We start from the raw sequence: 15,330 nt of genomic DNA, 5'->3' as shown, positions 1-15,330 counted from the left end.
AGTAGATTTCACTGGAAGAATTGTGTGTTTATGTGCTCATTAAGGTGGTGAACAATCATTCTATTGAAGTATTAGCCTTGAAATGATTGGTGGAAGAACACTTAAAGCTTTCATATGACATTCCTTTCTGCATTATTTTTGATATCTTTAACATGATAGTTTGACCTGTTAATTACTTCTGGAACATTGAGCTTTACTCCAAAAGGCACTTTTAAGTTGTTATTCCAAATCAGGAGCCAATGGCATTATTGGGTCCCCCAAGGTGAGGCACTCTGTAAATCATATTTGGCAGGAGCTCCCTGACAATAACTCTAAATGTTTTTGAGCAAGCTAGATGAAGGTGAATAGTGCAGGACTCCACCTCGGTTCAAAGCAGAAGCAGAGAAGGTAAAGAATGTTGAGAAGCTGCACTCTGCAACATCTCCTACACTTGATGATGATATCAATGAGTCTCCATTTGGATTCAGGGAGGAAGAAAAGAATGTAGTTAATTGTAGCATGATAAAGAATGAAGGAGAACATTTCAACGAAGGAATGATTATGGTACTATTGATGAAATAGAAGAAAGGTTATAATGGAGGAGTTAGGAAGTTAAGTATGTTTATATTAATTAAATGAATTGGAAATAATTATATGAAGGATTCTCATGTTTGACTAATCTCAGTGTTACCAACACCTACAATTCTATTGCAAAATTTGCATTTTTTCACTTTAAAGGCTACTTGCAAGTACCAGATATTTCCTTATAAAGACTGTAGTGATATTTATACATAGGTTGTAAAATGAAAATTTAGGGCTGAATGACAGGAAATATTTCTTCACAAAGAGTGATCGATACCTGGAAGCAAAATATAAAGAGCTAGTTGAGTGCTAGAATAGGGATAATGCAGGTTTCTATGAGCTTAATGGTCTCCGAACTTTAGGACTGACCTTTGAAGATTTTGAGGGGCTTTTTCCTACTTTTCCAATCAATTTCAGGTCAATTCATTATTCTTTCAGCAATATCCTACCTAGTTTCTTTCATTCTCTTTCTCCCCCCACCCCCACTCTCCCAGCACCTGTGGCCCTTGCAGTTTTTCTCCCCACACTCCAATAACCTATGGTCCCTGTGACTCTACTCCCCAATCTCTCTCCCCTTGCAGATCTATTCCCCAATTTCCCAGCTTCCGCAGAGCCTGTCTGTTCTATTCCCAATTGCACAACACACACAGCCCTGCTGGTTCTATTCCCTATTCTCCGTATTCCCACGACCCCTGCCGGTTCTACTCCTTTCTCTCAAAGTCCAATAAATTGTTGAGTTTGTTTTAAGTAGGGAGGAACATGTTTTCGACCCTGAGACTGTGTTTTACAAATATCAGATATGAAACTATAAAACATTTATATGACACAAAACCAAATTACTGCTGGAAACTTGAAATAAAAAACAAAGTGCTGGAAATATTCAGCAGGTCTGGCAGCATCTGTGGAGAGAGAAGCAGAGTTAACGTTTCAGGTTGATGACCTTTCGTCTAGACCATTCGTTTGCTATTTGTGGGACCTGGCTGTGTGCCACATTTTCCCACCTGATGACTGTAAATGCAGTTCACAAGTAATTTGTTGGTTGTAAAGATCTTTGAAATGTCATTGACCTGAAATGTTAACTCTTTCTCTCTAAACATTCATCTAAAATTCCTTTCTCTGCTATTTTAATGGATGTGTTAAAATGGATAATGCCTTGAAGAAAGGGAATGGAGGGAATTTCAATATCTTGGTTTTTTATTGTGGATGTTAATAAGATATGAGATTATTCTGACAATTGTTCAATGGCAGTGGTTCAAAAGCACCATCTGAGCTACACACAGGTTGGTAACTGCAACCGCTTTGCCTTTTTAAAGCAAGGAACTTGTATTTTTACATAGCTTTCTCATGATCGCAGCACATTCCAAAGTGCTTCTGATGTAAGGTCACAGACCTGAAACGTTAACTCTCTGCTTCTCTCTCCACAGATATTGCCAGACCTGAGTATTTCCAGCACTTTGTTTTTATTTCAGATTTACAGCATCTGTGGTATTTTGCTTTTGAAATCGATTATTTAGAACTGCATTTCCTGTCATAACGTGGGCACACAGTTGGGCTCCACAAATAGTAAATGAATGACAAGATATTTTTGGTAATATTAACTGAGAAATGTTGGCCTGGAAGCACAGTTCAAAATAAAAGGGGAAAATACTTGATCGATACCAAAGGTATCAAATTCACTGGCCAGTCAGTGGTGAGCTATATAACCAAGCCAGGCTAATCGAGGTGTTCCAAATGGCTAAAGTGCCCATGGGCTTCGGAGAGGAAAGATGAGTCAGGGTTAGCACACCTGATCACTAACCAGTAACCCCTGCTGCTTTGTGCAAGTACATGGGCATCAGGTGATTGACAATATTTCATTCAGCTATGATTGTTCCTTGCAATGGAACTGCTGAATGTCACTCCTGATCAATGCCACATACATGAGGTGCCAAAGGGCAGTGGCTGCTCATATCCCTGTGCTGAGAGGAGACAAAATAATTGGAAAGTTAGAAAGTTACTCCAATGAACTAACTGATGCATGCTCCCTCTCCCAAACCACAGATAGCATTGGCCTGCACCGGGTGGAAAACGTGAGCCACACAGAATCTGCAGTCAGCCTTCACCTGTACATTCCACCATTCAACACCTGTCATAGTTTCGATGAAAGAACAGGCCACAAGAATGAAGTCAAAATGACTTTCTGGAGCAGATTTGGTGAAAGAACACCTTTTGTAAGTGTTGAAAAAAGGCATCTGGATAAAACACCTAGAAATAAGGCCACAATAGCTGTGGTGTGTGGTACTTGAGGTTCTCTGCAACCCTGTACTTGGGCATTGGATGCCCAATGTTTAGTGGTTTCATTTTGTCCCAGATCTCTCTCTTGTTTAGAAATGTGATATAAACTGGATAACCAGCATGTCACTATCTCCCTGGTGGCTCAGTGGATAAATGCATTACCCAGTGTGATACTAAAGTGGGCAGAATAAAAAGGTACAGTCCCTAGACTGTTGTACACAGCCAAGGCAGTGATATATGTTGTACAATTGCCCTCAATACCCTCAACAGATGGGAAGAAAATTTGGCCATGGTTCCCACTCTTGTTCATCATCCAATGTGTCTTACTGGAAAGTGCACTGTATGGTGAGGACAGGATAAGGCATAACTGTGATGTCCTCCAAGCTTTCGTAGTCTGTTGGCATTCACGTTTTAAGCCACTTGGACAAATTGTTAGAAGGAGGCCCACACTCATGAAACCATAATTCTGCAAGAGTCAGCACACTCAGGAGAGGAGGGAAAATAATTGGAGCATATGTATTACAAAAAAAATGAGTTGCCAGTAAATGTCTTGTGTTATTTATTTCTGAAATTGTGTGGGAGATCCAGAACTGTCCACGATCTTTCCACTGTCCTTCTGACATTTTTCCCAATCACTGAGCCTCTGTGGGGTACTGCCTGACCTTTTGACTGGCAGGTCCCTGCAGGGTACAGCAAAAAGCAGGAACTCAGTGAATGGGAATCGCATTGAAAAAGAGAGCTCCTGGAGGCATTCTATGCCATGGTACAATGCTTTAAATGCCACAGTGCATTATTCCACCATGCTACAATGCAGTGGTGCTCCTGATGCCAGTGACCTCTGTGCCACTGTGCACGGGCCCACATTCAGCCATTTATGAATTCAATGCACTGCTGTTTCTCCTACCTGGATACACAGCCAGCCACATCAAACTGTTAATTGTTAATATGAAGGTGCAGCCTCTTAGCATTTTCAAAAAATGTGATAACATAATATCAGTCATTTACATATAATGTATTTAAATACAGAGAACTAGAATCTATGCTTCATTATCAGGCAATCTGAGTTTCTTATTTCTGCAGACACAATAACTGTCAGGCTGTAGCAGGACCAGGGTGAGCATGGCCACAAGGAGAATTGCATGGGTGCAGCTGGAGCATGCAGTGTAGCATAGTTGGAGCTGGATGCTACCACTTGGCTTCAGTGTAGTTTGGAGGTGCCATACCAAAGGACATGACCATGTATAGCACAACAGCAAGGGGCCTAGGTATGGCCACATGGAACATTGTTTGAGTGTATCACATCTGTCAGAGGGGAGACTTGCTTGGGTAATGAGGGATTTATTTTTTTTGCATACTGGGAATGATTGTGGTAGAACTATGATCAATGGTCATTGCTGATGTAGCATACCTCCTAGAGGAGGGAGGGATTCTGTCATGTGGGACATTTAATGCTATAACACCTTTTATAAGGGGTTCATATGCTATAGCTTAGCCAGAAGGTTGCAGTGTAGCTGAAGAGTGCAATGACACAGTGAGAACCGTTCCGATGTATTGTAACCAGAGAGGCAGAACAAAAGCACAGCTGTAGGGGTAAAGGGAAGAAACTATGCTTGAATATAGAAGTGACGGAATGTTTCTATCTCTCAAAGGAAACCTCAGTATCAAAAGAAAACAACTGAACCAGACAGTGGACCAAGAGAAGCTGAGAAACATAATGGCTACTCTTATTGTCATGATCAAGATGTCGACGGATAGTCTAAAGAACATTTTTTTTTTTGGTGAATTGCTTTCCCAGTGAGGATTTCTCTTTAAATGAACGCTTAATCACCAGATTCTATTTTTGCATGATTTTTAAGCACAAAAAGTAGTTTGAAAATGTTCTTGTATTTTCACTTTAAACCAAGAACTTTCTTTGCCTTGTATCTTTCCACTTTCCTTTCACATGGGTTCCTTCTAGTTCCTGTGTCTATGCTCATCAGCGGGTTATGAACTGCTTTCCCCAAGCAAGAAGATAAAGAATTGGATGTTTAATTTGGGTGTGTTCTCTGTGTGCTGTTTGCTCAGTGCAAGTAGCCAGACAGACAAAACGCTCCCCAATTCCTTGTAGACCACACCTTATTCTGGGACACACCACTGCATTATCAGGGAAAGGCAGTGACAATCCCAGACTATAGGCTTGAAATTATTGCTTGAGATATTAATGGATGAATACTTTTTAGGTTTATGCATCTAGGATAAGGGAAAACCATTTGGCTCTTGAATCTTGGCTCCATCAAATTTCACCATCCCTTCCTCTCCACTCCTGAGATGGTAAGAGACAAATGCCTATAACCAGTTCAGGAGTATTCTGTTAAACATTCCTCTCCAACTCCTCGTGGGCATTCAGGCTATCCCAAAAGGGTCTCAACCCACTCATTATTTCCTAGAATAATCAGTCTTGCCTTCTAAATGATGTGACCACCTCGTTTTCCAAAATTCTGTCTTATAACCACTTGGATGGTTGTAAGGAATCGGTCATACTGGTATGATATTTCCCCGTGTCCTATTTCAACAGAGTCAATGAACCATTTACAATAAACAGGCCAAGACCTCACTACAACAATGGGCAAGGAGCATTGCACCAACATGTCAAGCATTTATCCACAAATATCTCAAACAATTTCTATATTCATAAGAGGCGATTTGATATCCCATCGTAAAACTTCACAATGTTCATGATTCTTATTACAAGATTGATTACTAAAAGTGAACAATAAAATGTATAACTTTTGTCAGACTTTGTAAGTGTTTTTGTTGTGTTATCAGTGTCTCTACAGCACAGTGCCACAAATGAGGCAGGGTTATGGGGACAGAGTGGGGTAATGGGACTAATTGGATAGTTGTTTCAAAGAGTGAGCACAGGTACAATGAGCTGAATGTTCTTGTTCTGTGGTGTTAAATGTTATGATACTGCATGCTCTAAAGCTTAATCAATTTGTCAACATATTCCAGAGAGTTTTGCTAATTTTCATGGGCTGTTTTAACATCATTTCCAAACCTGAACCTGTCTTCTCCTGACTACTTTCCAACGAGGTTTATTGCACAGTAAGGGAGAACGCTGGCTGATATTGATCTTATTTGGTCTCAGAATGTGGATGACACTGGTATGGCTGGATTCATTCTGCCCTGACAACCTAGTGATTTGCTAGGCCACCTTAGAGTCAAGAGCCAACCACATAGTGGGCTAGATTTTGCGTTGGAGGCAGGGCTCTAGCACCGGGCCGAAAAGGCAGGGGAAAGCCTGCCTCTGTCTTTTTTTTTGTGCCTCCTGAAGCGATCCTCTGGTCTCTTTTTTTTTTTTTAAATCAAAGTTTCAGGAACCAGGATCCCCATTCCTTTAAAGATAGGGATCCTGCCTCCAAGAGTTGCCAGCCAATCTGAGGGCCAGCAGCACCACCAGGCGTGGTAGCCATCACCAGTATTGCAGAGGCCTCAGACCCTAGCCCAGCGCTGAAACCCCAGACCCAAGGTGAGTGAGGTGGGGTTGCCAGGGCCAGTCCAGAAGGTCCTGGTGAGGGGGGTGGTTGTGTAATCCAGGGAGAGGAGTGTCCTGGGGATAAACTGGTTCCCGGCAGGGGTCCTCCATGGGCCACAGATTGCCCAAGAAGGAAAGGCAGCTCATTTTACAAGGAGACCTCCCCGTGTGACCCATTAATAGGTCACTTAAGGGCCTCAATTGGCCTCTGAGCAGGAAGGCCATCATTGGCCTATCCCGCCCCGGGGAGATTGCTTGGTGACGGAGGCAATGGGCCCTCCAAATCTGTGCCCCCCCACCCCCACCCCCACCCTGCTTCTCGGGGGCCACATAAAATCCCAGTCAGTGTGTGACTAGAGTCACCTATTGGCCTATAGACCAGACTATCTAGAGATGATGGGTTCCCTTTGCTGAAGCATATTCATGAACCAGCTGAGTTTTACAACAATTAGCAGCTTTCAAAGTCACTTTTTATAATGCCAACCCACAAATTAGAAGATTCATTAAATTCAATTTCAGATCATGTCATGGTGTATTTGGAACTTATGACATTTTGAGATGCTTGTCTAGTACCATATCATGACATAACTGCAGTATTACTACAGCTACTCTGACTGAGAAGTTTATCTAGTCTCCTGATGGTTGTTAATAAATGCACTGTACAGTGTGGTCTATGCTGAGTTAGCTCATCTCAGCTAACAGTAGGGACAATACATTTAGCCTCTGACCCTGGGCTAGGAAAGGGAAAATCAGTCAGGGTTGCTTCTCCTGATCCCCATTGAAAAGAGAATATGTACAGACATCAAGCGAGGACAGAAAGTGATGGTCCTCATACTATCTAGGCTAGCACAATAAGAATGGCCCTGTGGATAAGATGACACATGCTTGGGTGTCCCTCGGCACTAGCACAACATGAAACATCATTATAAAAGCAGCTCTTCAAAAGAAGTACTGTTGGTGATATCTGTTGATTTACAGGGTATATGGTACCTGGGGGTGGAGATTCTTGTGATCTTGCTCTATAGCAGCATCATAATGTGTGCGGTAAGGGGCCCTCTGTTATTTCTATGAAAATAGTGCAGGAGTTCTTTTAAAAATTCTATTGTAAAGCACCAGATGGAGGAAATGTTCACAAATTCACTTGCACATAGAAGCCAGGTGAATTCTTCCTTCCATCACCATATAGGACAAGTATAAGTTTTGCTATTGTAATCTGTCTTTTTCATCTACCTACACTTGTATGGTGAGTGAGTTGGTCTGAAGCTTACTCAGTTTAAGCTCTTGAAACAGGCATATGCATGATGGGAAGGAGGTTAAATACAAAAAAAGCTATACTTATATAGCACCGAAATAGGCCATTTGCCCCAACTGAACAAAAGAACATAAGGAATAGGAGCTGGAGTAGGGCACAGCCCTTCAAACCTATTCTGCCATTGAACAAGATCATAGCTGATCATTTACCTCAACTCCACCTTCTGTGTTATGTCCCTATCCCTTAATTCCCTCAGTACCCAAAAATCTAGCTAACTCTGTCTTGAATATACTCAACATCTGAGCATCCACAGTTCTCTCGGCTGGCGAATTCCAATGATTCACAACCTTTTGAGTGAAGAAATTTCTCATCTCTGTACCAGATGGCTGACTCTTTATTCTGAGACTCTGACCCTGTGTTCTAGATTCCTCAGCCAGGGGAATATAGGCCTCGGCTACTCAATCTCTCCTCATTAGACAATCCCCCTCATCCCAGGAACCAGTCTATTGAACCTTCGTTGCACTCCTTCTAGGAGAATTATGTCCTTCCTAGGGTAAGGAGACCAAAATGGCACACAGTGCTCCAGGTGTGGCCTCACCAATGCCACATATAATTGTAAGACTTCTTTACTTTTATACTCCAATCCCTTTGTAACAAAAGTTAATATACCATTGGCCTTCCTAATTTCTTGCTGTACCCCTGCATGTTAACTTTGTGATTCATGTACAAGGATACCCAGGTTTCTCAGAACGCATACATTTCCCAGTCTTTCAAAAATATTCTGTTTTTTTATTTTTCCTACCAAAAGTGGATAACTTCACACTTCACCACATGGTATTCCATTTGCCAAGTTCTTGCCCACTCTTTCTCTCCCTCTGCAGCCTCTTTGTGTCCTCCTCATTGTTTACTTTCCCACCTAACTTTGTATAGTCAGCAAACTTGGATACGTTACACTCCATTCCCTCATCTGTCATTAACATAGATTCTAATCGTTGAGGCCCAAGTACTAATCCTTATGGGACCCAGCTAGTTACAGCCCAATCCAAAAAATGTCCCATTTATTCTTACACTGTTTTTGATCCATTAGCCAATCCTTGATCCATGCTAATATATTACCCCCAATCCCATGAGTCCTAATTTTGATTAATAACCTCTTATTTGGCACCTTATGCTTTTTGAAAATCCAAATATACTACATCCACTGGTTACCCTTAGCCATCCTACAGCTACAGCCGCTTAAAAACTTCATTAGATTTGTCAAACACTATTTCCCTTTTATAAATCCATGTTGACACTGCTCCACATATGCCTTCTCCCACTTTGCTTCATCTAACCCTATCAGCATATCCCTCTATTTCTTTCTCTCTCCTGTATTTACCTAGCCATTCTTTAAACGTATTGATGCTATTAAAAGAGAAGACTTGCACTTATGTAGCCCCTTTCATAACCTCAGGACATCCCTAAGAACTTTATAGCCAATGAAGTATTTTTGAAGTGTAGTCTCTTACAATATAGGAAACACAGCAGCCAATTTGCATAGAGCAATATTCCCCAAACATCAATATACAAATGAATAGGTAATTTCTTTTTTAAGTGATGTTGATTAAGGGCTAAATATTTGCCAAGACGTGGGGAATCATTACCTTATTCGCCTCAACTATTCCAGGTGGTAATAAGTTCCACATTCTAAATGGGAATGATGGGAAGCTATATCCACCTGCCTCTTCAATTATTCCAGAATTTTTCCTCCAATGACTCATTGGGATTTCCAGTCATTGATCATGTTTTGCATGAAGAAATGCTTTCTGACATTGATCATGTTATTAGCTTGAATTTACATCCCTTTACTTATCTTGAAATAGTGCTGTAGATTAACCTTTCCTTATTCCCTCCCCCTTTCTCTATCACCCTTTATTCTATATTTATCACTCACATCCCTCTTTCAATATCTCTGCCCTTTCACTTGTTCTTTGTGTTGGTTCAGTATTGTTGCAGAAAGTTGCTAATGTAACCGTATTCTGGACACAAGGACACCTTAATATGTATAATAGCACATGGGAGTCATTCTGCAAAATGGTTCCCTATAATTCATCTGCATTTTCAGTCATTGTCTGTTACACTGTAACTTCATAACTTTAATGAAAGGTCATCAACCTGAAATATTGGGCAGAATTTTCCTGGCCCTCGTGGTTACAGAGCTGGAGGCAGGGGGACTGGGAAAATAGGCATGAATTGAGAGATTTTTTGAGCTCAACAGCATTTTGCCAGCGGCAGAGCAGCTCCCTGCCATGTGGGCAGGTTGCCAGCTCAAGTGAAGCAGGCTGGGGGCCATTGAAGCCAGAGGCTGCATGCCCCACTGATGGGACTGCAGAAGGGAAAGGCTGCCCCTACAACCTCAATGATTTCCCCCCCCCGGAGGGCTTTCCCCTCCCCGCCCCTCAAAAATATTTAACTATTTTTACCCCTCCGAGGGCGCCTCCATGTTGAGGCGCCCTCATGTTCTCAGATCTGCCTCAACAGCGCGCACCTCTCTCGGTAGGGTTGCCAAGGCTATGGAACTGCCGGCCCTGTAGTTGGGCTAGCAGCATCGGAAGACAACCCACTGTCCTTTTAAGGATGGCAAGTGCAGAGGCGGCCAATTAGGAGACCCCCTCCAGGAAAATAACTCTGCCAGTCTGGCTCCTGGCAAGTGTGGGCTCGGGACCCCCTTTTTTGCAGGGTGGGGGAGGCGGCAACCTGAAGGCTGTGGGCAAATCCTGCCCCTTAACTGTTTCTCTCTCCACAGATGCAGAGTCTTTCCAGCATTTTCTGTTTTTCTATTAAACATGGGATCTTCTTGGTCTATGTGGTTCCGTACCACACTGGGGAGTGTATTTGCCCCAAAGTCATTCAGAGATCTATGATTTCTCTGCAGCTTCTCTAAGTGAGAAGGCTGGATTTTCCTCCCAAAATCAGACAAGATAGTGGCAGGAATATCATACAGTGAGGCTGACCACTATGTATCCCCGTCAGGTTTAATTTTGCTCCTTCCACACCTGCCAGGACAGACACCACCAGCTCTCTCAGATGGAGGCCGGTAAGATGTCCTATTTTCCGCTTACCGCTGCTACTTCAGTCAACCCTAGGGACCATCAGGACAAATGGTGGTAGGCCACTCGGCAGCAATGGTAAATCCCCCTAGTCAGTGCATTAAGGGAGAGGATCTAGTGGTGGTCTGCTCTCCTTCCATATGGGCCCTCAGCACTAATTTTTAAAATTGGAGAAGATAAAATATACTCAGAAATTGGCAAAATGTACATTGTGTCATTTCAGCCTTGATGTTGAATCAACATCTCTGTTAAGTCCTGTTTTATCTTACGTTTTCCAACGTGCAACTGCGTTACTCTCCTGGTAGCTAGATGTAATTAAAATTGGCCCACAAACATTAAAGTAAAGAAGCCGTCAATTCCTGTTAAGTGCAATTAAGTATTGCGGTATTGTGGAGTAAAGGACCCCAAGTATGATTCCCAGTCTGGGCCAAGTCAACTAATTTCAGTCCAGGTAACAGTTTTTTTTTATTCATTCATGGGATGTGGGCGTCGCTGGCTAGGCCAGCACTTATTGCCCATCCCTAATTGCCCTTGAGAAGGTGGTGGTGAGCTGCCTTCTTGAACCGCTGCAGTCCATGTGAGGTAGGTACACCCACAGTGCTGTTAGAAAGGGAGTTCCAGAATTTTGAACGAGCGACAGTGAAGGAATGGTGATATAGTTCCAAGTAAGGATGGTGTGTGACTTGGGGGCGAACTTGCAGGTGATGGTGTTCCCATGCATTTGTTGCCTGTCCTTCTAGTTGGTAAAGGTCGCAGGTCTGGAAGGTGCTGCCTAAGGAGACTTGGTGCGTTGCTGCAGTGCATCTTGTAGATGGTACACACTGCTGCCACTGTGTGTCAGTGTTGGAGGGAGTGAATGTTTGTAGATGGGATGCCAATCAAGTGGGCTACTTTGTTCTGGATGGTGTCAAGCTTCTTGAGTGTTGTTGGAGCCGCACCCATCCAGGCAAGTGGAGAGTATTCCATCACACTCCTGACTTGCGCCTTGTAGATGGTGGACAGGCTTTGGGGAGTCAGGAAGTGAGTTACTCGCAGCAGGCCTCCTAGCCTCTGACCTGCTCTGTGATCCGTTGGTTATGGGATTGCTTAGCTCTGTCTATCGCAAGCTACTTATGCCGTTTGGCATGCAAGTAGTCCTGTGTTGTAGCTTCACCAGGTTGACACATCATTTTGAGGTATGCCTGGTGCTGCTCCTGACATGTACTCCTGCACTCTTCATTGAACCAGGGTTGGTCTCCTGGTAACGGTAGAGTGAGGGATATGCCGGGCCATGAGGTTACAGATTGTGGTTGAGTACAATTCTGCTGTTGCTGATGGCCCACAGCGTCTCATGGATGCATTGCTAGATCTGTTGAGACGGTACGAGTCTCAATGGCCCAGGATTTCAGGATGGAAAAACCAACAACAGAAGAATTTTCCCAGCCCTTGTAGGTGGCTTTGGAGGCGGGTGTGAGTGCCAGAAAAATTAGGGAAAAAAGTGTAGGGCCAGCTCCCCGACATGTTCCCAACTTCTCGTCCTTTTCCTGGAGGCTAGTTCCCAGTGGTGACAGCAACCCAGTCGACAACAGCAGGAATCCAATTAAGGTATTTAATGAGCCAATGGCGCCAATTTTACCACAGCAATGCAATCTTCTGAGTGTCACATGCCCGCCGCGCCCATCCCCCACCCCCCCCACCCCCACCCCTGCTGTGTCAGTACCGCAGCAATTCAAAGGAGGCGGTTGCACAGTGGGAGATCAGAAATATGAACAATTTGAAGGATTTTAAATACATCTGTAAAAATGGCAAGAATGCTGTCTTCTTGGGTCAGAGGCTTGCCATTGTCTCTTGGAGACTGATGTCTCTGACAGGGCTGGGACTGATGCAGTGGCGACCGCTCCCCTGGTAAAGATGGCACCTCCATTGAGTCCCTGCCGCTTCTGCTGCTTGTTCCTCAGCAGTAGTCTCACTGGTGAGACAGTGAAGGCTGCCAGCTACCCGAGCAATGGTCTGTGATGCATGTCAAACTCCCCCCTCCAGAACCCACCTGCCATCCTTAATTGGATGGTGAATGCAGAGGCAGCCTGCTAATTAACCACATCCCATAAGATTTTGCCAGCGGGCATACTGCTGCAACGAGTGGGATCGGGACCTAGAAATGGTCCCGATGCTCAAACATTTTCTAAGTGCAGCAGATTCCTGCTCAGGTGGCTCCTGCTGATAGGTGTTGGATGAATTCAGGTCCAGGCTTAGTTGGATTTTATTCAGACTCAGGACTTCAAAAATGGTCATTTGGATGAGGTATCCAAAGCCAGCCAGCACCTGTAGGATCATTCCCCAAACAAATGTCAGTACTTTTCGGAAAGGATTAAGGAAATCTCAAAGGATTAGAACGTGCAAGTAGTTTATCCAACAAGTACATAATTCTACAAAACCAAAACGCTGGACTTCTGAAATAAAAACAGAGAATGCTGAAAATACTCAACAGGTCAGGCGTTATCTGCGGAGAGATTTCAGGTCAATGACCTTTCATCAGAACTGGAAGAAATTAAGGATTTATAAGCAGGAATGGAGCCAGGGAGAAAAAGGGGAAGGGGGTCGGGGAGGGGAGGAAAGAACACTAGGAAAGGTCTATGATAGGATGGAAGGCAGGAGTGATTAAATGGCCAGTAGTGTTCTAGCACATCAGAAACTAATCCTTTTCATTTCTTATCATCGCTCCATGCTTGTACGTTTGGGGAAGTGCTTCCTTGCGTGTGATTTAATTGAAGAGAATGAGGAGGAACAAAAAGATATCAGGTCACACCTGAGGTAGACAGGTCACACATACTGTTACGCCACCAACCATATCAACGAGCTCAGGCTTGGATTTCTATCAGTGATCCAGAGGCACAGCCTCCATAGACTCTGGTTCACCAGTGAAATAGTTGCAGAGCTATTCCATTTGCTTCACGGAGACCTGTGGCCAACCTCCACTATAGGGATGGCACTGCCAGTGGCAGCCAATGTGCCCTCATCCCTGGTGTTACCTATCTGCTTCCAGGCTGGTGCAGAAACATTTGCAGTATCATCCACTTTACCATGCACTGATTTCACTGTGCTGCTGGATTTCTCTGTGCTGCTGGGTTTCACTGCTGCAGGATTTCTCTGTGCTGCTGGATTTCTCTGTGCTGCTGGGTTTCACTGTGCTGCTGGGTTTCACTGTGCTGCTGGATTTCTCTGTGCTGCTGGATTTCTCTGTGCTGCTGGGTTTCTCTGTGCTGCTGGGTTTCACTGTGCTGCTGGATTTCTCTGTGCTGCTGGATTTCTCTGTGCTTCTGGGTTTCTCTGTGCTGCTGGGTTTCACTGTGCTGCTGGATTTCTCTGTGCTGCTGGATTTCTCTGCTGCTGGGTTTCACTGCTGCTGGATTTCTCTGTGCTGCTGGATTTCCCTGTGCTGCTGGATTTCACTGCTGCAGGATTTCTCTGTGCTGCTGGGTTTCACTGTGCTGCTGGGTTTCACTGCTGCTGGATTTCACTGTGCTGCTGGATTTCTCTGTGCTGCTGGATTTCACTGCTGCAGGATTTCTCTGTGCTGCTGGATTTCTCTGTGCTGCTGAGTTTCTCTGTGCTGCTGGATTTCTCTGTGCTGCTGGGTTTCACTGTGCTGCTGGATTTCTCTGTGCTGCTGGATTTCTCTGTGCTGCTGGATTTCTCTGTGCTGCTGGGTTTCACTGCTGCAGGATTTCTCTGTGCTGCTGGATTTCTCTGTGCTGATGGATTTCTCTGTGCTGCTGGGTTTCACTGCTGCAGGATTTCTCTGTGCTGCTGGATTTCTCTGTGCTGCTGGGTTTCACTGTGCTGATGGATTTCTCTGTGCTGCTGGGTTTCACTGCTGCTGGATTTCTCTGTGCTGCTGGGTTTCACTGTGCTGCTGGATTTCTCTGTGCTGTTGGATTTTTCTGTGCTGCTGGATTTTTCTGTGCTGCTGGATTTCTCTGTGCTGCTGGATTTCACTGTGCTGCTGGATTTCACTGTGCTGCTGGATTTCTCTGTGCTGCTGGGTTTCACTGTGCTGCTGGATTTCTCTGTGCTGCTGGGTTTCACTGTGCTGCTGGGTTTCTCTGTGCTGCTGGATTTCTCTGTGCTGCTGGGTTTCACTGTGCTGCTGGATTTCTCTGTGCTGCTGGGTTTCACTGTGCTGCTGGATTTCTCTGTGCTGCTGGGTTTCACTGTGCTGCTGGATTTCTCTGTGCTGCTGGGTTTCACTGTGCTGCCGGATTTCTCTGTGCTGCTGGATTTCTCTGTGCTGCTGGATGCATTGCTCTGTTGTCCAAATATCTTCATTTCCTTAAAACCAAGGCAAAATACTGCAGATACTAGAAATCTGAAAACATCTTCATTTTCTTCTCCATTGAACAGCAGCATGACAGAGCTGCTCAATTTCGCTGCACAACCAAAGAGCAAGGATAACTGATGACACCCATGTAGACATCCAGGGCTTTAGGCATATTTTTTTGCAATGGCATGCATGAATAGTATGGGGCTCTACTCTATCAATGTGCAGCTGGCTAGTGAACACATCTGCTGTAAAAGCCAAATTAATGGCTGCTTCCAATAGCAGCACCCAAGATGTTTTCATGTCGTAACAAGCTTTGCTTCAAAATATTTTAAAGGCGATC

At 44.1% G+C, this 15,330-nt stretch overlaps 1 protein-coding gene across 1 annotated transcript in view; it reads left to right on the top strand.

Moving 5' to 3' along the window:
• LOC137351766 (cysteine dioxygenase type 1-like) overlaps nt 1-5,609 on the top strand; it is a 43,323-nt gene extending 37,714 nt beyond the window's left edge. The window contains exons 4-5 of the mRNA XM_068016576.1: nt 2,602-2,771; nt 4,485-5,609. Coding sequence (XP_067872677.1) covers nt 2,602-2,771; nt 4,485-4,514 — 200 coding nt within the window. The 3' untranslated portion in view covers nt 4,515-5,609. The remainder of the gene's footprint in view (nt 1-2,601; nt 2,772-4,484) is intronic.
• The last annotated feature ends 9,721 nt before the right edge of the window (nt 5,610-15,330 follow it).

This window comes from Heterodontus francisci, chromosome 36 (assembly GCF_036365525.1).
Source record: "Heterodontus francisci isolate sHetFra1 chromosome 36, sHetFra1.hap1, whole genome shotgun sequence".
Taxonomy (NCBI): Eukaryota; Metazoa; Chordata; class Chondrichthyes; order Heterodontiformes; family Heterodontidae; genus Heterodontus; species Heterodontus francisci.
This window is presented reverse-complemented; position numbering and strand designations above follow the sequence as displayed.